The following is a 22,543-nucleotide window of genomic DNA, read 5'->3' on the forward strand; positions in this document are numbered from 1 at the left end:
CTTCAATATATGATGATGAAAATTTTAATTTTTTTTCATATCTATTTGTCATTTGATTCTTTTAAAGATGGATTCATTATTGAACGGAAAAACATCACATGTACATATCATATGTGTCCTTACACATCTTTGCAGTCACGTTAAAAAGTATTTTTCGGCCCACCAGCTCCTGTGAGACACTGCTGGCGCCGGGCGTCTTTTTTTTGGGTCTTGTTTTTTCTCCAAAAATGCAACTAAATCGCGATGCGACTAGGATGCACCAGGAGACTGTGCTGATTAATTTGATATGCGACAGTTGTATATCTGTGTGAGACCGAGTCCCTGAATATCTATACGAAGTGCTGCAATGTAGTGGCCGCAGTTTTTTTCATTCCAAGGTCCGTTGTGCTTCATATACAGACTCTGGTGCACACAGATATACAAGTGTCTGTTGGTGCATTTTTGGCAAAAAAAGACACCCGACGCTAGCAGAGTTGCCCGGGATCTGGCGGCTCACACACGCCAGGCAAGTTGGCGCTGCATGGCATATTGAGGCTAGATGTATGAGGACACATCGGTATGTGGGAAAAACAAGTAACTCCCATAGGAGAATTAATTTTATATATCCTTGCATTAAGTTTAGTTATAATGCTTAAGTGTCATTAATATATAATGCAATCTTTCTACATTGTATCATTGCAATGCATATTGGTAGCTGCTCAATCACCTTAGCAATACCACTCAGGTGCATGAAAGGGAGGGGTTAGTCTATACAAGAAACAAAAAAGGTATCCCCCAGCACTCAGAATGAAATCAGCAATAAGACTTGAAAAACTACATGGTGGTAGATAAATCATAAATCTTAGTTGCATATATTTGCAAAGATATGTGTAAGCCTCCAGGCCACGTCACCTCTGATACTGGAGGTTTCTACTTCTAGGTTAAAGCCTGGGGTGCGGAACCCCAAAAAGCCAGCAAAGGCCAGCCACCCCAGGGCAGCACACCAGTGAAAAATGAAACTAAACTTGTTAGTAAGTGTTAATATTATTAATAAATCAAAAGCTATGTGTTAGGGGGTGATACACAGGTGAAGGGCGTAATTAAAATGCTAAATAAAGTAGTATTAGTAGAAAATAAGTATTAATAAAGCTTTAATGGAGTGTTCTAGTGTGCCACCCCAAAGCCGTCCACCCATACCAACCAAGGGAGCACCGCGCCACAAACTCATGCCCAAAAATAACATACAATCTGGGGCATATATTTGCCCAATATAAGGCCACATAATAATGGCACATATACAAATATATCTAAAAATGAGTCATTGTATCATTATAAACAATGCCTAAGAGTATTAATAATTACAATTACCCCTCTGTTGATCATTTTAGCAGAATCTTTTTCATATGTTCTGTCCTTAAAAAAAAAAAAAAAAAAAAACCTTTTAATAAAAATAATAATCGATGCACAAATGTTTGCATACAACTTTCTTAGCAATGATAACCACGCTAAGATCATAAGGATGCCTGGAATCTCTATATTTATCAGAACGCTAAATCCTTTAGAGTAAGGATTGTCTATATTACGTACATTTTTCACAAATGGCAAACTGTAATCATTTTTGACTCTGCAAACACATGAGCTCTATTTCTTACGAATCTAAGGCTGGGATTGTATTTGAGGAAATGGACTGAGATTTGTAGATTTTTCAGATGTGAAATTAAAGTGCACACATCACCTGCACATTGCAGAGGCAGCCATTACGGGTACTGATCACATGATGGGCTCGATTTACTAAGCAACAGCTTTTACAAGCTGCTGATTCTTGGCAGTTTTGACCTCGAAATTTAAAATGCCAATAATAATAAATGCAAAACTGTCAAATTGTCAAAACTGCTTGCAAAAGCCGCCTCTTGGTAAATTTAGGCCAATGTGTCACTGAAGTCACTGGTTCCATATGAATTGATCTATCAGGAGTGTCATGATTATTGGTTACAAAATCTCTGAGAACAATGGTAATTTACTCTACTGGAATTGTGAGATTGTAGTTTGTAGTCCATTATGGGAAAAGTATTAATGGGCTAAGCATTGCATTGGTTTCCCAATTTGCTAGTGAACATAACACTCTCTGTTCATTAGATACATTGGGGTACCATACAGTTTCTTGATAAACAACTTTCCCAGTTGAACATGAAGGCTGTAACAGAAGACTGTTTCAACATATAGAATCAAAACACTAATCTTGATTGCAAACATAAAGGCTAAGGCCAACATCGGCTGTTTGTTAACCACTTGTACTGACACCATGTAATAGTACCACTGTTACGCATAATAGGCAACTGCCCATACACTGAAGTGCCAAAAGTCATGGGATAGCAGTATGTAAAGATAATGGTAGGTGGTGTCACTTTACTGTGACGTCTTGGAAATGCTCAACCTGCATCAATTGTAATCTGACATCTCATGAGTCAGTTTGAACACTGGCTAGGCTGCTCATGGCATATTGACATGAATTATCAGAGTTTGAATGGGTCATGGGTGCCTGACGAATGGGACATTCCATTGCCGAAGTTGTACTGACATTTAGCATTCCTTGATCTATGGTGTCACGTGTGTACCAGGAATATCTCATGGTAGTCATTACCACCCACCAAGGACAGCGCAGTGGCCAACTACTGGTGCTTAATGATTGCGACCAGCGGCATCTGGCCAGAATTGTCCATGGTAACAGGCAAGCAACACTGGATCAAATCACATCCACATTCAATCAGGAGGTACCAGACACATATCCAGCAGGTCAGTGCAGCATTCTTTAGCTGATATGGGAACAGAAGACCCACCAGAGTGCCCCTGTTAAAACTACGACACCCGGAAAACCGCACCTCTCCTAGGTTCATAACGTCTATAATTGGACTCTGAGGCACTGGCAACATGTGGCGCGGTCCGATAAGTCACAGTTCCAGTTGTTTTGGGCTGATGGTAGGGTATGGGTGTGGCACAGTACCCATGAGGCTATAGACCCCAGTTGCCAACAAGGCACTGTGCAGGCTGGTGGTGGCTCCATAAAGTTGTGGGGTGTGTGTTCATGTGGCATGGGTTTGGTACGCTGGTCCACCTGAACAAGTCATTGACCGGTAACCGCTCAATTGCATTGCTTGATGCCATTTGCAGCCCTTCATGTACTTCCATTACAATGGAATATTCTAGCAGGGTAATGCACTGTGTCATCGGTTCCAAGTTGTTCAGAATTGGTTCGAGGAGCATTCTGAAGGAATAGTGTGGCCACCACGTTCACCCGACATGAACCCAATCGAGCATTTATGGGACAAGTTGGAGAGGTCCATTCGTACCCAAGATCCTGCACCTACAAATATCAGGGAGCTGTGTGAAGCTAACCAGGTGACCTGGGTTAACATCTCTGCAGATGTCCTCCGTCCACTTGTGAAATTGATGCCACGTCGAGATGCTGCATTTCGCTGGGCTAGAAGGGGCATCTTTGTATCTGTCCCATAACTTTTGGCACTTCAGTGTAATGCATTTGTAAAATGTCCGTGACCTCCTTTCTGATTGAGGCCATATTGCATCCCTGTTAAACTCTGTCATTTGTATAATTTTAGGTTTTCTTTTTGACCATTTTGGACAATTCATGATCACTTATATACATTTAGAAATTTGAATACTACAAACAGTTTATTTTAGTTTTGTTATAATTTGACAAAAGCACTTATGTGTTAGTCTTATAGCCATATCCAAATTTCTGCAATAACATTAAGTTTTCTCCGGAGAAAATGTTTTTGACTATTCGGCTGAATTTGCTGCCTCCTCGTTTATCAGGCGATCCTATTGCAAAAGGTGCAATAGCATTGTAGACACCGGCAAAAAGTGTATGTGAAAATGGAGAAATCAGCCTGTACACCAAAAAAGATAGGGGAATAGTATAGAAGTGTGTGTTAGTTGACCTAATCAAAGTGTTCAAAGTGTTTAGGGTTTTTAAATTGTGTCAAATGGCTGTTTATCTGCATTTTTCTATAACAGTGACAAAATGATAGAAAGCAAGTTTTTTTTTTTACCAAAATAAATGCTGAAGTTAAATTAGGGGTGCATTAAAATGGGTGCAAGTGTATTTTTGTGTGATTTTAGGGTACTTTTAAAATAAAAATTAAAATACGCCTGGTGAAGCCACCTGCAATTTTTAAAACACCTGTCCCATTTATAAAGCCCCCCAAAATACAATTACAAAATTACAACTTTCTTTATCTTTTCACCCCAAAAATGGCATCTCATTATTGTCCAAATTAAGATAAAAAAAATTATTTGCGCCTAATTAATTAAGGAAAATGTCCAAGAGGTTCTGCACTGAGTCCCAACTTTTACCCAAAAATAGGGAATTTGTACAACTTATCACCTACTCAGAAATGGTGAAATGTAATTCACTATAATTCCTATACAGTTTTTGTATATGCGAAAACCACGGCTCTTACAATTTCACAATAACCATTTTTCCCAAAAAGTACTCCAAAATTGCAACTTATCGGGAAAAAGACTATCTTGGCTATTGGATATGGTAAGGGGTAGATGTACTAAGCTCTGGAGAGAAATAAAGTACCAATTAATCAGCTCCTAACTGTCATTTTTAAACACAGCCTGTAACATGACAGTTGAGAGATGATTGGTTGGTACTTTACCTCTCTCCACTTTCTCTCCGTGGCTTAGGACATCCACCCCTAAGCATAATGTTTGTAGCCCTTAGCAGTAAGGGTAAATACAATTGTGTCTTGTATATGGTTGAAAATATGTTTCTGTGATGATCTCTACTTAGCTGATAGAAAAGAATTCGGACTGAAGCAGCAGTTTGCTTCTTAGAAATCCTTATCTTCTTACCTCGTAGGGGCATATACAAGTAGGTGCGAAATGTCCTGGACTATTCGCCGTCATCGCTGGTTTTCCATTCGAAAAAGTATTGCGCGCGTCCCCGCTTATACCCGTATTCAATTAGAAATCGACGAAAACTGCACCCGACGAATTCGTACCTGGCGAAAAGTACTGTCAAAAATGGGGAAAACACTCTGTACCCCTCGAAAAGCTGCACTAACATAGGGGATCACTATAGAGGTGCTCTAGTACCACAAATAAAGGTAATCTTAGGTTTTTTTTTTCTCCAAAAGCTTGCTATTAGCGTGGTTACATAAGTGGTGAAGAATAGCATTAAGCAATATTTTATCATCAGAATAACTAGTCCCAGCAAATTTGGGGTACATGAAAATGGGTGCTAGCATATTTTGAAGTTGCTAATGTGAAGTATTAAAAAAACGTAAAAAATCAACCTTCCGCAAGCACCTGCAATCTTAAGAACACCTGGGGCATACTTGGGGCCCCGATGGTGTCTATTTCGCTAGTTTTTAAGTTTGTCCCCCAACTTTGTTTTTTTTTCGCCCCCAAAATGAAAGTACTTTTTTGGGGTCTAAAGTATTTTTTAGAATTTTTTTTGACACAGTTTAGCTTGGGGGGACTGTCCCAAGGGTGCAGGGTGGTTCCCGCAAGTTTGCTCCCCAAAACCCCAATTCTGCATTTTTTTTTTGACCGGTTTCATAGGCGATCTTTTTCGCCGATTTCGATGCCTTGACTTTCCGCACCGGCGAAAAGTCTTTGAACTGAATACGGGGATAAGTTTTCGATACTTTTTCACAGAAAACTGCTTTTCACACATAATTGAATACGGCCCTAAATGTTGCCACATATGATGTTTTAATCAGTTTGTCTTTTTTTTTTTTTCTAAACTGGCCCCTTATCAACATACAGTATGTGAGTCTCTTCCGACCTCAAAGACGGCAGATAATATTACAATTCTATTCCATTTTATTTTTCCAAGCCAAAATGCTACAGTCTGGTGACCATGATAACGTGTAACGTTATTACTGAGGGCCTGATTCAGTGATGTACGCTAATGCATTCGTAGCTGCGTTTTCGCACGGAACGCAGCTGTGAAAATGTTAATGTTTTCATAGCTTACCCAAGCATAGGGACGCCCACTGTCGCCTTCTCATATTCGTCAGACGACGTACAACCAGTGGCGGCTCCAGAGCTGGGGCTGCAGCGCAGTCCAAATTTCAAATAGGGGAACCACACTAACTGTCATTTCAAACGCTGCCAAACATAGATGGCTGGGACTCACTGGCAGATGGTGTGGCTCCCCTATTTGAATTTGCAGCCCCACTCCTGGAGCCGCCACTGCGTATAACAGTGTAAACGTCGGTAACATCGGCATAGATCGGCCAGCCACGCAGCTTGTAAGTCGAGTCTGACCTGCCTCAAACACTGCATCACTCCTGACACACAGAGAACTCTCATGCTGTGAAGGAGATCGCAATAGGTAATTTATGCATGCCCATGAAACTGTGTGTAAATGGTCAGACACACCTGTGTTTTACTAATCATCCCCCGTTATCTCCCCCAAACGTTGACTACATGTCACTCCCTTTGCAAATGAATCCTGTGTGCGAGCGCAATTGCTGTGCGTGCGCAGTGTGGCTTACATGCATACACAATGGAAAGCAATCGCTTGATCTGCGTAAATATGGTATTGCGTAAATTGAATCAGGCCCTGAAGTTGCACTATTATCTGGCTGTTAAGACTTCAGGATGGCTGGATACATATATTTTGGCTACCCATGTTTGGCGATCAAGCTGAACGTCCAGATTTGAATGTGTAAGCGGCCAGCTCCATGTTTTATTTCACAATAGGTAGGAAATATGTTGATTGAGCGTTTCTTATTATCCAACATGATCTGCCAAGGTGTACAGTTTTTACAAACACGCATATTAAAGTATCTAGATTAAATTCCCCCATGATGTTTCCAAAATGTATATAATTAGGTGCCGTCGCAACGGCAAGTAAATGGCGGAATCCTGACTCTTTCCCCCCTCGCTGCTTGGACTCTGTTTGCACATTTTTGCTTGCTGCCCCATGGAGCAAATTCGGATGTACAGTAGGTGTGGCATATAGCCGCACTTACTCGTAAGTATGAGATAAACACACCTAATTGAATCACCCCCCTCCCAATATGTCAGTAAATGTCCCACTGTAAAGATAAATAATATTAGACCTTATGAAAAAGTTGTATAAATAATAATGTTGCCATTTTGGTAAATTCTCTTAAAACCTTCATAAGGGAAGTTGCAGTTATGATCTTACCTCCTACGTTCTCACTGGCCAAAGGTTTCAGATGTTTGAAGAATGCACCTCAACCTTCATCTATGGTAGATGCCTGTAACGTTCAGTGGAATTTCTGCTTGAATAATTTGAAGTGACCCCTAGATTAGTGGAGATTACAGATTTATATACAAATTGATCTCTGTAGAATTGTAATACAATATAAATGACAAATTACTATACCTTTATAGAATTCTTGTTGGCATGTCAGAGTGTTGCAAACCAAATGTATAACTAGATCTGTAACCTCAGCTAATTGTTATTTCTGACCATTACACTTTCTCTTTCACCAGATAGCTGTCTGGTTTTACTTGACCCTCTTTCTCCTTTTACTGCCTGCTTTATGCTTTGCTAACCTGCATGTCCCCAGCGGTTGCTGTTAGCAGTGATGAAGCACGGCGGGAGTCTCTGTTCTGTCCTGATGAGCTAGACTCACTGTTTTCCTACTTTGATACTTCCTCAAAGCTGCGTAGTAGTAAGTAACCATTCTTGTACGGTGTGCAGTCTTTGCTGTCCCAATGGCTTCTGTCTGGTCTTTCCCATTTGCTGCTCATTAACTATTTTTAAGGTCAATTTTTTTGTTCTGTTTTAGTCAGTTTTTTATTTTTATGAATATGCGAACACTTACACCTTTCAGCCATAATAGTAAAACCACCTGCTTAATAGTGCTGCCAAAAGAGCTCTGACCCGTCGAAACATGGACTACACAAGCCCTCTGAAAGTTTCCTGTGGTTTCTGTCACCAAGATGTTAGCAGCAGATCCTAGAAGTCCTGTAAGTTGTGAGCTGCGGCATCTATGGCTCAGACTTGTTTTTCCAGCACATCCCACAGATGCTCGATCAGATTGAGATCTGGGAAATTTGAAGACAAAGCCAACATCACTCTTTGTCATGTTCCTCAAACAATACCTGAACAATATTTGCAATGTGGCAGGGTACATTATCCTGCTGAAAGAGGCCACTTCCATCATGGAATTCTGTTGCCATGAAGGGGTGTACTTGGTCTGCAACAATGTTTAGGTAGGTGGTACATGTCAACATCCACATGAATACCAGGATCTAAGGTTTCCCAGTAGAACATTACCCAGAGCATCACACTGCTTCTGCCGGCTTGCCTTTTTCCCATAGTGCAGCCTGGTGCCATCTTTTCCCCTGGCATTACAACGCACACGCACCCGGCTGTCCACGTGATAAAAAACGTGATTCATCCGACCAGGGTTTTACATCTTCTTCGATTGCTCCATGGACCAGTTCAGATGCTCACGAGCCAAATTGTAGGAGCTATTGGTGGTGGACAGGGGTTAGCATGGGCACTCTGACCAGTTTGCGGCTACGCAGCAAGCTGAGATGCACTTTGTCTTCTGACACCTTTCTACCATAGCCAGCATTCACTTTTTCAGCTCTTCTTTGGGATTGGACCAGACAGGCTAGCCTTCGCACCCCACGCAGGTGCCATTGTAATGAGATAATCGGTGTCATTCACTTCACCTGCCAGCGGTTTTAAGGTTATGGCTGATGGGTGTACATTTTCTATATTTTGCTCTCTTCTTGTAAAAGACTTTGTACATATGCTTTAGCCCTCCAACAGAGCTTTTAACTTTACATCAAAGAGGGAGGGATTTGCAAAAAAAAAGTACAATGGGAAACTGTGCAAAATACAAATTGCTCCTAAACTCGTAGCCTGTATGAATGTATATATTTTCCACTGTAGTCTGAACTGATGAGATTGATATCCAGGGATATAAATGTCAGTGTGTAAAATATACTGGATGTCATAGTTCTTTGAATTTCATTGCTGTGCGGTGCCAAAGCCCCACATGCTTTTGCTCTGTATTAGCTAGCATAGCAAACTCCCTGGTTTCATAAGCATTTGTCAGAACAGCTGACTGTTAGAACTGGTTAATGCACAGACGTTCTGACCAAGGTAACTATTCAAGTCTGTTGGTCTTTCTGCTACATAGCAACTCTACAGCTTTAGTAAATACAGGGAGACGGGATGTCTGCTAATTCCAGAATGTGTTTAATTACTAAGGCCCTTATTTAATTGTATTAGCAATAACATTTACTGTGTGGACTATTTATTATATGAGCAGTTTGTATATTCCGTTTTCCTGTTGATGGATAACTAACACTATTTTTAAATGGCTCTTTAAACCAACAAGAAAATCACTTGAAGTCCCTCGTCTGGATTTCACACTACTTCATTAATGCTGTTCCCCATACTTTTGTGTCTCTAAGCATACAGAAGTGTCCTCCCACATCTTTGCTGCAGTCGCGCCTAACAGCTCCTTGCCATGCGTCAGGGCCCATGAGACTCTGCTAGCACCGGGCGTCTTTTTCCCCGAAAATGTGTCTAAGTCGCAATGCTGATTCATTTGATATGCAACACTTGTATATCTGTGTGCGACTGAGTCTCTGAATCAGCATGTGAAGTGCTGTGATGCAGCTGCAGCAACTAGTCCTAGTTGCAACACATTGTGACGAAGACGCAGTTTCATCAAACACCTGATGCTAGCAGAGTTGCACGGGACCTGCGGCTCACTCACGCCAGGCATTTTCCATTGAGGATAGATGTAGGAGGACACATCTGTAGCTGCATGTGCATTGAAACATTACATACACCTTTTTTTTCCGTCTTTTTTCTAATTGTCACTTGGGTTAACTGGCTGACGGGGTCGTCTCAGGGGGTTTTGCAGGGCTGACACAGTATAAGTGTTCAAAATGTACAGCCTGTTAAACAATTTCCTAATGTCCTTACTAAAAAATCATTACCGTGTATATACATTAATTCAGCATTTCCCAAACTTCTATGAATCATAGCACCCTAGAGTATCCGCATTGTTTCCATGGCACCCCTAACAAAAGTTTCTTATTGAGAAATTCTTTAAATATTAGACAATTAAATAAAGTGGGCATATATGTCATCCTTAGGCACAGTTGTAGGCTGGTGGACAGGGTTGCAATTCTGTTTGCCCACATATTTTATGATAGGCAAAATTAGGCCTGGTAGAGGTCAATCACATTGACCATAAACAATTTAATTTGGTCCTGGACCACCAACCTGTGGCACCCCTACAAGTGCCCCGAGGCACCCAAGGGAGCTACGGCACCCAGTTTGAGAACCACTGCATTAGTTAGTTATACATTTGTAAATAAACCTGTGCCCCCAAAGCACACCCATATTTTTGGTTCTAGCGCTAATATTGGTGTGTGTGTGTGATGGTCTTCATTTTACAAAGGCTTTGAAGCTAGGAATCGGAGCTGCATGTCTGTCTTTGGTTTTTCTACCCCAGGAAACATAATAAGTGGATAATTCAATTTGCGGCGATGTTCGTCTGCACAACGAATTGCAGTAGCCCAACATCACTCCTTTCCCTGCGCACCTCTATGGGGTGTGAAGGGAAAATTGGCTATGTTATCCATAGTGCCCCATAGTGTTCTGCCAGCACAGAGGACTGAATTTCCACCCGAGCATTTAAAAAAAAAAAAAGATCTTTGTATATTTATTTTTATTCGTTTTTTGCAGACTTACCATCTACATCTATGTAATTATCGACTGAATAACAAGCATGCTCTCTTTAGTTGGTATTGGATTACTGGCAGGGCTACAGTCAGAATATGAAGCTGCTGGGAGGAGGTGAATAGAGAAATAGAAGGAGCAAGTCACTGTATTTAAAATGACATACGATACTGTTCTGTGACCTAAGAAAAGAAGTGCTCTATAAATAATACTAGCCACCCTTCAACCCAAGTATTATCATTTTTCCCATAGGCATATTTCCTAATCACTGTAAGCCTGACTTGCACTGCTGTCACACTCCTCATGCAGCGGCTGAATCTGTAAACATATGAGAAAGAGATACATGGGTTTTCTTTCAGTTTCTGATCCTAGTTATATATTGTTGCTCTGTAATACTACACATACAAACATGCATTTTAAAATGCTGAGGGTAACACCTGAGGAAGGTAGCTGTCAATGTACTAGAAGCATTATAGCCTGATGCATATCACACTTGGTTCCCACATAGCAACTTCATTGGAAACCAGGCTGTACCTGGGATCTATAGCTTGCTGCACCATTGCCCACCTGGCATAACCTTAACACAATGACCACTTCATCAGGATCTTCTGCAGAAGCAAATTCCTATTGTTAATATAAGTTTCAGCTGTGTGTGTTTGCCTCCATTCATGAAAGCCAAACAGTTATTACTGAGCTGGATATACTGAAAATAAAAATTGCAGAAAGAGAATTCAGTTAATTGCAAAAAGAAAGAAAAATTGTATTTTATAGCAGTACAGCCAGGGCCATTTTCAGGTTACTGTTTAATCACATTTATTGAACATATCAAATTATTTTTAAATCCAATTAAAATCGTGAAATGAAACCAAACCAGATTAAATGTTGAAAACATTTCGGTGTCCCATGTATCCCTTGTTATGTAGTTCTTTTGAGGATCTAATTCTTAATTATTAAGTAACACAAATGAAAAAGTCATCAATAATCCTATGTTGTCAGTTATTATTGGGATGATAGACTGAATATTCTTTCAATTGAACAGATTAATACAGAAGGTATAACTATTGTGTGATTAATTTGTCACTTTCGTTACAGATAGTGGTTATATGGTCTTCGTCACCATATTAATATATTCCATTAATTTCTATGGTTTGTTATTTCGGCTATGCACTACTATTGAGGCCGTTTGTGCCACTTTGTATCCCTTGCATCTGTATTAGCTATTTATCAGACTGGAAAATAATAGAACTATGACCAAAACAATTGAATCCGCTACGGCTCGTCATTACTCCCTTTGCTAGGCCAAAGCTGCCTTTGGTCGCTTACCACTTGGGCAGTGCAGCTGGATATGAGTCTGCGTGGTAGCTCCTTATAAATCACAAAATGCCTTTATTTTAAGGAGAACCAGTCTTCTGATTATAAATTCATAATTTAAAAGGCATTTATAGGCAGGTATTCAATTAGCCGCGGGGCTTACACTGCAACTAATTGCCAGGCAAAATTCCTGCGGTGCAGGGAAAAGCTATTCAATAAAATAGCCTTTTCCCACGACGCAAAATCGAGACTCACACGCGGAAACACACTGATTCCTCGTAAATTGCGGAATCAATGGGTTTTTCCTGCACGTGAGCTGCGAGGTAAAGTCCGACTGGAGGGACTCGTGCGCGAGGAATCCACGCTGATTGAATAGGTCCCGCGCAGCAATTAGCCATGGGGTTTATTGAATATACCCGTAGTCTATTCCTAAAATATTCACCGTCAATGAAAGCTGATTGAAAAAGGTTTTAAAATAGGATTAGTTTAATATGCTGACTGACTAAGGCTATACATTTCCTGGCCTGTATAATCCTTATGACACCTTGCTGCATTATTCTAATAAGTGAGACTACAGTACAGTCTCCCATCAAAGCAACTATAGAGCCATTATGGCTGTACTGACCGCAACAGCCCTGCTGTCCTCTGCTCAGCTCCCCCCAGTGTAAATGGCTTACTACCGCATGTACCGTACTTGTATGTGTTTTCATTCCATGAAATAAGCACAGTGCAGTGCCCATGACTGCGTTGCTTTCAGTGTGTGAGACGTACATGAAAGCACCAGACCTTGAGTACAATCTGTTTTATGTTATTTTACTAGTGAAGAGTAATGACAGTGGCATTCAGTTCAGCGCAGATGGTAGCCGGGAGCTCCTAGCAGCTACAGTGTCTTCCAACAGTTTGTATGATGCAGGTTAGTGTTTTAATTACTAATCATAGAACAATAATATTATAATTGTAACGAGGCAAGAAACCCATGCTGCATCACAACAGTTATCACATTGCTGGGAGAAGAAATCAACCCAGGATTGGATGTCAGTGTCATGTGATTGGCTCCCATCCCACCCTGTGCCGACCCTTTTTAGCCAGGTTCCCTACAGATCTAAGTTATTTCTTTAATATGTTAATACAGATTATCCACAGGGTTAGAAGTGGTATCCATCTTTAGTTTTTTATGTGCTGTGAGGCTGTTAGGCATTACAATGTATTGGTAATCATTATTGTCCAAGGGATTATCCTATCTGGTATGTTTCTGGAGGGGGATTGTTTGGTTGCTACGATCAGGGTTGCGTAATAATAGTATACTATTGTAATGGCCCAATGTTCAGTTATAGAAGGAGAAACCGCTCCCCTTTTAATGAAACAACTTTGAAGTTCATATATCTTATTTCAGAGTTTGGAAAGAAAGAGGAGAAACGGGATTCGGCAGTGTTTCAGGACACTAGAAGCACTAAGAAAGTTCTCCCAGGACTCCGGCTTTACCAAGCAGCATTTAAGCAGAATCTTCCAGTGATGGCTGAGGCCTTAGCTCATGGGGCAGAAGTCAACTGGGTTAATGCAAAAGAAAACAACTCTACACCTCTTATACAAGCAGTGCATGGGGTATGAAATGAGTTTCTATATGTATTCTGTCTGGCTCAAGCAACTCTGACGCTCCCAACTGTTGTGGAACTACAAGTCTCCGCATGCCATGGAAGCTAAACAGGGTAGCACTTGTGTTTCATAAGAGATGGAGAGTTGCAGCTTATTTGCATCTCTAATAACAAAATATGAATTGATGGTTTATTTTTAATGGACATTTCCATTCATTTTTCATTATTTAAAAAGGGATCCTGATTGTCAATCATTCCTCATGATCTTCACTTATGTGTTTAGGGATCTCTAGTGACCTGCGAGTTTCTGCTACAAAATGGTGCCAACGTTAATCACCTTGATGTGAAAGGGCGAGGACCACTACATCACGCGACAGTGCTGGGTCACACAGGGTAAGCGGCAAGTGAGAGATTCTACAATGCTGAATTATTTCACAGGGAAAGAGGCACAAATGTTGTAAACACGAATACAGCTTGCCATATGTATTAAAGTGCTGCCCTTAAGCTAGGTAAACACTATACAATTATCTGTCAGATCATCTGTGAATTTTATGGTATGACAGAGGATTGTATGACAGAGGATTGTATAATGTGTATGCACGTACAATCTCCATTTATCTCAGATAAATCGGTCTCATTGCATGACCGCATCTTCTACGATGCTCATAAGATGCTATAAATATAGGACATCGCAGGGGCAATTCGTGAGTTCATCGCATCTGGGTGCCAACTGTACAGGAAAAATGTACAGTAACATGTGAACCATTTCCAGCACTTCCTGGTTACTTGGTTACTTAGTTATTTTCACATTCCTACCTATTTACATTCAGCCCCTTATTTAGGAATAGTATAACATGTTTCTGATATTGGTCCATGATGGTATATTGAGTAAAATGACTTTAAAAAAGTGCCTGTAAGGAATTTTAAATGAGAAGAGAACTTCTGGAAGCTTCAGTCTGTTTATAATCCTAACAAGAAACCCTCCATTCTTACATCAGTTTATTGCTATTAAAATAGCCGAATACACTGTTGAAATCCCTGAGGTAATTTCTGTTTTACACTCCTATTTGTTAAATAACTCTGATATTGATGATATAAGACACAGTAGGTCGAAGTAGGTGGCCGACCTTCACCTCTTTCTCCAGGATGATGATTGGGACACAGAGCTCCCAAAATTCTACTTTTTTTTTTATTATTTTTTTATATATATTATTTTTTTTTTTAAATTGCAACATTTTTAATTGGTTATTCTCAATAGGGTGTTTTTGTCTCCACACATATGCTGCTAAAATGTGGTGCTAGGCTATTGGGTATATTTACTAAAGTGCAAGTTTTTAGAGGTGGAGATGTTGCCTATAGCAACCAATCATTCTACTTAACATTCATCTTATACCTTCTAGAAGATAATAGCTAGAATCTGATTGGTTGCTATGGGCAATATCTCCACTTATAAAAACCCCCACTTTAGTAAATCTACCCCTCTGTATCTACTGGTAACTTTTGTGGCTATGCCCCAAGGTCCAGAGCTTTTAGGATGCAGTTCTAGCCTGTATCAGAGAGACTGGAGTACAGGTACACATGTCATCTGACAGTGTGTTTGTTTGGGCTCCATCTTGATGATATTTAATATACTCACACAGCAATACTGTACAATATTAATTTATGCTAGCTAAGGTATGTATTGCTAGATCATGGGTGACTGATAAGTGACCAAGGATACAGGATAGGATAAAATTGGTTAATAGTACCACAGAAAACAAGGGTAATATAATGCGCTCTGATTTTTATATTTTTAAACTAGCGACCCACCCCCGACTTCGCATGGGAGCAATTTTGAATTTACGGCGATAGTCTTGTTCTACCGAGGTCTTATACGATCGCCTTGTAGACAACATTAGTCCTTTTTCCTCCTGACGTCAACACGAAAAGATTTTGTTTTGACGTGACATTCAAAATGGGCACATACAGTTGTCCATTGAGGAAAATAGTCTCCAGCCCTGTTAAGTGTCTGTCCCTGTGCTTTATTTATTATCATGACAAAGCAGATGCTTACCAGGAATTGGAACTCGTGTGAAATTAAATAAGGTCTCAAATGTGACTTTGTGAATCTGTTCCTAATGGGTTTTGCTCAATGTGGAACCAAAAATGAGAAACACAGTAGGTACATTATTGTACACTCTGTGGTTTAAGAAATTATCACAACTTCAAAAAATTGTTGCAACTCACCTTGTTTGGTGTATAAACTGTCTAAGGTGCACATGTTCACATGTGCTTGTTATACAATGCAGTAAATGTGGTGTCTGAATGATTGCATATCCACCTCATTCCTCTCCAGTCAGTGGAAGGTGTTGTAAATAATGGATACCCCAAAATGCAAAACACAATAATATGAATGACCCTGATATGAATTACATATATTCTCTGTACAACGCTGCGTAAATTGGTGGTGCTATAATATAAATAAATAATAGTAGTGCACTTATTTGGTTGGGATAAAGTAATTGCATATACAATATTCGTACTGGTTTGCAAGCCCCTTTAATACAAAAACATCAAGCCTTGGATAGGGTTATAGGGGCACACAGGTGTACAGGGGAAATCCCCGGTGGGCCCCACTGCCTGAGGGCCCGCCCCTTCCTCTAGGGGTCAGGTTCCACACTGTGCTTTCGAATTATACATTGTCACTCTATTAGAGGGGCAGTTACCTGGTTGAGCAGGGCCACTAATAAACATGGGTGCTTGGTGCACTTCTATAGAAACTACACCAAGATTCACCTAATGGTTAGCCAAGCGTGTCTGGTGACAGGCCATGCTACATTACCCCAATGGGCCCTTCTTACCCCAGTCCGACACTGGCTTTGGGCATTCATTTGTACCAGTGTCCATCTGTGAATTTGGAAAAATGTGATCTTTATTTAGGGTATGATTCATTATTATCCATATTTGCAAAGGAATTGTGCAGGGTACATGTAATTATGACCCAATGTCTCCTCACTCATGATTCATTAAAGTAAATAAATATGCTAAACAGACCATATTCGCAGAAAACCTATTTAATGAAAGGACTGGTTGCAGTTGCACTTTTGGTGTGATGGTTTTTTACACAGTGCGTTTTCTGCCCCTCTCCTCACCTAGACACATTCTAGTTTGCGGAGGTGTCTGCTAACATCAAAGTAAGCGATCAGCAGGTGAAGTGGACCAACCAGGCACATAGGTGCCCAACAAAAGCATTTGCACGAAAGCATACTTCATAAATGAACTCCTTTGTGTTGTGTGAGGAACTGCTGCTCACCACTCCAGGAATGAATTAGCAATATATTGATTCAAATGGGGATAATGTACAACAAAGTTTTAATGTAGAAGAAGGGGCATGGAACCGGTTAGGAAGAAATATGTATTGAGGAGAGGCACTGATGGCATTGATTAATGCCACTCTAGGAGACACTTGGGCTATCATTGACACCACTAATTAAAGATGTATAGCTTATAGGCCATTGTACAATTGCTGTGTCTGTTCAGGAGGTGGGCAATGTTTGTAGGCAAAGCAAGTTCTGCAAAAAGATATCAGAGATACAAACTTAGTTATCTTATTTATCAAGTGTTCCCAATACATATTAGATTTCAAGAGCCAACTTTAGGTTTTTTTAATTGTATGTAATTTGTTTGTATCCTTATCCCCTCAGTGCACAGTGTTTTTTTATATGTCAGCATTTTATAAATTAAAAATGATAATAATGTTGGTAAGTTGTTGTTTTTTTTTTTTTATTTCCATATGCCACTTTTTTTTTTCTTTTTAAATTGATGCAGCTGCGCTATATATAAAATAATGTATTGATCGGCTTACCTACCTTCATGTTATTATTTTTCACCCAGGCAAGTGTGTTTATTCCTGAAACGGGGAGCCAACCAGCATGCTACTGATGAAGATGGAAAAGACCCTCTGAGTATTGCCATAGAGGCTGCTAATGCTGACATAGTAACACTGTACGTATGGACTCCATTGTATGTTAATGAATGAGACCACTAAACGCTCTTCATTTTGAGAAATAATGGTTATATTTCTCACATATGTATTCTAGAGCTTATCTGTGCGATTTTTAAATGGAATGGATTTTTTGTTTTGATTGATCTAAGATAGAAAGTTAACTACTTAACTGACTTTTATTTTTTCAAAAATGTTTAGATTTTTCTTTTTATACTTAATTAAGGACATTTAAAAAAAAATTTATTTAAAACTTTGAATTAATAAAATATACCTAGGGGGTGTTTCATACCCCGACATGTCCATCTGTCCCCATTATAACATTGCGTCTTACCCCCTTCTCAGCGGCAATAGATCCCCAATGGCATAAACCACCTGTTCCAATTATGACACTAACCCATCACCCACCCCCCTCCTTCACCCCCGCAGCAGTGCCGTATGTGACCATTTAAGTATTGTATCTCTTCCCCCTTCGTCATCCAGTCCCCCCCCAGGTCCGATATAAGGTGTATTGGAGGAGTGCATTTTCTGGGTTTTTCGTTTTTATCTTTACCTAAATAGCATTCCATGAAAATACTGTCTTAAAAATGTGGGATGAGCTTTAGCGGCTTGTGATAGAATAGGAAGATATTACTTTCCTTTTTAACAAAGATGAAATGGAATGTCATACGTACCACAGTTTTAACAAAAAAGGAAAACATACAAAATGATTTATGAAGGCTACATTCTGCAAAACAGATATTTCTACTTCAGGGTCCATAGGGGGTCCACAGGGTTGACCTTGGGGTATAGGTTGGGAACCAAATCCGGGCACCACGCAGTTAAAGCTTTTAGCTCCCAGGATGCACTTGGGTCCACTTTCCCTATAACCCCGCCCCCCAGCCAGAGGCACCTCAGTTTAAGTTGGTGCCCGGCCGGAGTCGGGTCACCGTTAGTGCAGTGGGGAGCTGATTAGCTGCCCCTAAGCTTAAAATTTATTTTAAAAAAGAGTTTTATTATTTTTTACAACTCTTCAGAGCGGCAGCGTCAGACTGTCCAAGCTGCCGCTCCTACACCCCGCCGGTGCTGCGACGCCAGTACAGATCTGGGGATCGCAGCGGGACCCCAGAGTCTGTACTAGCCGGACTCTGGAGGAATCCCTAGGCTGCTGCCGGATCGACGGGGACAGGTAAGTCGCGTGGTCACCGCTTGCGGTGATCCACGTGTGTATGCAGCCTTATGCCTCCGGTCTCTGGGGACAGACCGGAGGCGCTAGCGGTGGCGGCGGGCTCCCCCTCCATGGAGGCATACCCCGCGTGTCCACTAGACCACCAGGGATTATAGCGGGAGCCGGCATCCCGGGGGGTTAATTGCTAGCCAGGGGAGGAAGCCTTCCCTGTTTAGCGGCTCCTCAGCTCAGCGTGCCTTTCAACACGCAGTCTGGCGTCGCTGAGCTGCTTCCTCCGCGGGCCACGCTTCTTCTGAGGTCTCCAGCGGCCATTATCTCTCGGTGGTGCTGCAGAACTCCTAGGATGACAGTGAGTCCAGTCCCCCTGCGTACCTGGCCATTTGGGTGAGTGTACACAGCGCTATAGCCTTCCCAGACACTGAATCTGGGCAGTTGAATGTAGCGGCATTGTGCAGTATATTATATGTCATGCTTATGTATGTACAGTATATATGTCTGCATTGTATGTGACTTATGCTAGTGCTGACTGTCTGCTTTTTCTCTCACCTGTCAGTGTATATCTATCCCTTTTCTTTATCTGCCCTAATACAGGTGTACCTGGGGTGGTTCTGAGACCTCACATATATATACTTGTTAATATTTGTGAGGTTTGTCACATACTGTTGCGTGCTGCACGTTGCCATATTTTAGATGGAACTGTGTGTTGCATATGCTGATAATGGGTCCTTGCAGCTAATCTTAGCGTCAATCAGGACCGGTATGGCGCTGCTTAATATTTCCGTCAAGATAGTCAAATATATCTGACCAGGAGATTGCGCACGATACTGCACCCATTATTGCTATCCTGCAAGCCATGTGCTGCAGGTATTAGTGCGGAGGATTTGACTCAGAAAGGTTTTGTATGCGGCGCCATCTGGTGCCGGGCCCCTTGCACGACCCCTTTGGGCGGTTTATTTCTCAGGATCCTCTCCTTTGAGGATCGCCGGGCGGGCCCCATTGTCGTAACTCGCTTGTGGTTACTTCACCATACTGCCCTTTTCAACTCGGGGTATCTCGCAATTTCTTGCACTTTACCCCTGTTTCACAGACTATCGCTCCCTGCCGGGTTTTTCATAGTACATGAATTACCTCCGGTACCGCATCAGTCTGTCATTCCCCTTGCAGGGATTACCACAACGGCCACCCTGGTGGATGTCGTTTTCTACGAAATACTAAATGGCGTGATATACGCCCTGTGGTTACTTCCCAGTGGCTCTGCCGTGAACTGGAGGGTGTATTCGGCTCTTTCCCCCTCACAGGGGAGCCGATTTCAAGTATTATTATCCCTGCTTTGGGGCTGGTAGCCAGGTTCATTCTGGATATAGAGAATGTCGATCCTGCACCTGTATCATACATTCCTCGTTTCTGCCCAGTGGGTGGATCTCATGGCGGGAGTCTGGCTGTCGCCAGATACGAGGGGTCACAAAGACCTCCTGTTTCCCATTCCCTGAGGGTCCTCACAAGTAATAGAAATCTCCTTCTGGGGTGGATTTGTATGTTAAATCGTCGGGTTACAGGCATTAATATGCCTCCCATCCCGGCCTGGACGGATTTTACGGATCCGTAGGTGGTAACTTTACCTGAAATCAATGTACTCGTTTTCAGGGCCTGTTGCCCGTCCTACCATGGCCATCGCATGGTTGGTTAATACTGTTGCATATTGGGCTGATGCATTTGTAACGTTTTTCCCCTTCAACACGTCTGGGATTCAAATGTCTTTTGCCGCTCACATAAAATATGCAGTTGTCATATGTGGGATTACCTACATTGGATGCCGGTCTTCTAACTTTCAGGGTTTCGGCTGCGTCTGTATCTGTTGCAATACCCTATGGCTACGTTATGGGAAAGCAGAGGTGCAGTCTCCTACCAGGGGGAAGATCTTGTTTGGTCCGGCCTTGACAAGATTGTTGCATCATTGGCAGTATCACTAATGGAGAGATACCGTCTTTAGCTACTCCCACTACATTCGGACTAACTCTGTTAAGTCTTTTTGTCCTCAGGGTCAGCCTAAAGGCCTGTTTTTTCTAGGCTGTTGGCCTCCACGGGGGCCACCATATCTAGTACCGAGCTGTCCTGGACCTCTGGACGGCCCTGCTTCTACACCGGAGGATAAACCTTCAGCCTGACTGGGCAGGTCTACATCTGGGGGATTCCAGAGTGAGATACTGATTCTCAACGGCCTCTCATTGCTCAGGCGGCCTCCTCACGGGCGTTGTTACACGGGCCCTTCTTCCGATCAGGGCCTTACAAACCCAGAAAGCTATACAGCCTTTGCGGTAAGCAGAGCTATTTCGGCCAGCCTCACTATCTCAGCGAGGCACTGGTTGTTCTTTTTTCTTTCTGGGGCAGTGACTGACTGGTCCTTCATTTGCCTATACTCTGTCTCAAATCCCTGAATCAGATTCCAAGGGTGCCTGGACTCAGGTGGAATCCTCCTTGCTCCATCATTCGACGTTTGGAGCCTGGGGACTTTATGGTATATCTGTGTATTCAGGATACGTACCTACGGGTACATACAGAGCCCTCTCATCAGCAGGGGTTCAGGTTTGCTGTGCCACAGCAAAACTTGCAAGTTTCGGGCTCTGCCTTTTGGGACTGTCCTTAACTCCACCGGGGTTTACCAGCTTTACGGATTTTCTGACGGTTCACCTGTTCAGTGTATCCGAATGCTCCTTTCTCTGGACGTCCTCCTGCTGTTAGCAGGATCACCGAGGTACTTTACCGCCGGGTCAGGATAACAGTGGCTTTTTCTCGGCACAGATAATTAGTCACCGGAGGAAAAAGTCCTCCCTGCATCCCTCACAGAGTATTCTTCATCTGGGAGCACTGCTGGATTCTCAGGAATCTGAGAATTTTTCTGGCGTAAGACAAGCTCTCCGCTCTTCAACTTGGAGTGTGCGGATGTCTACGCGGTCGACATATGTCATTACTCTTGGTGATGCGCGGTCTCCCAGAGTGTCTACCTTTTGGGAGGGGGGAATGTGATCAGTTCCATTCCAGGCCTTGCCATAATTGACTCTTCTCCAGATGGATCGAGTTTTTTTTTTCTATCGGATCGCTGTTCGGCCGATGATGCTCTCTCCGGAGGCGAGTCGGTCTCTGTCCGGGTGGCTATGGCCATCTCGTCCAGGGTATTCTTTGCTGCAGACAGTGTCTGGTCCGCATTCATTTCGGGGTAGCTGGACGTCTGTCGCTTCCGCCCTGCCACTTGTTGGTACTTTCGGCTGTCTTGGGCCTTCACTCTGGCCTAACCCTTATGTCACGGTAAACCTGCATAGGTTCAGTCCAACAGTGTCACAACAGTGGCTTCCATCTAGGCAACACTGGTAGTTCGGTGGCAATGACAGGAATGTCATACATTCTGACATAGTCCAAGGGTCTTCTCCTGGCCAACTCTGCAGTGTTCATTTTGGGAGCTCTCCATTGGGAAGCGGGCTTCTTCAGCCGTTACGACGTGCATCCCGGGGACTAGTCTCTTCTCCAAGAGAGGTTTCAACTCCTGGTGAGCAGAGGGGGCCTCCCTGAGGTGATTGGTCCTCATGGCCTTCTGACTCTATCACACACTACCGGTGTTACAGTCCAGCTCTAGGAGTACTGAAGCTACCTTCAATGGCTCTGTCAGTGAAGTGGTCATTCCACTTTGTGTACCTGTGTCCTCCGGTCTCCCTTCTTCCTCGAGGTCTTCGGAAGTTTAATTCGAGACAGAGGGGCTTTCCTTCTGGGGGCTCCAGTTCATCCCAGACGTC

At 42.2% G+C, this 22,543-nt stretch overlaps 1 protein-coding gene across 3 annotated transcripts in view; it reads left to right on the forward strand.

The window, feature by feature from the left end:
* Positions 1-22,543, forward strand: part of ACAP2 (ArfGAP with coiled-coil, ankyrin repeat and PH domains 2) — a 115,039-nt gene that overhangs the window by 69,521 nt on the left and 22,975 nt on the right. For 2 of the 3 annotated variants that reach the window (XM_088444809.1, XM_088444810.1), the window contains 4 exons: positions 12,837-12,929; positions 13,410-13,618; positions 13,892-14,001; positions 17,482-17,592. In XM_088444809.1, the coding sequence (XP_088300935.1) occupies positions 12,837-12,929; positions 13,410-13,618; positions 13,892-14,001; positions 17,482-17,592 (523 nt within the window). The remainder of the gene's footprint in view (positions 1-12,836; positions 12,930-13,409; positions 13,619-13,891; positions 14,002-17,481; positions 17,593-22,543) is intronic. The other variant, XM_088444811.1, reaches the window with a different exon arrangement.

Source organism: Taudactylus pleione, unplaced genomic scaffold, assembly GCF_031769625.1.
Source record: "Taudactylus pleione unplaced genomic scaffold, aTauple2 ptg000372l, whole genome shotgun sequence".
In the NCBI taxonomy this organism is placed as follows: Eukaryota; Metazoa; Chordata; class Amphibia; order Anura; family Myobatrachidae; genus Taudactylus; species Taudactylus pleione.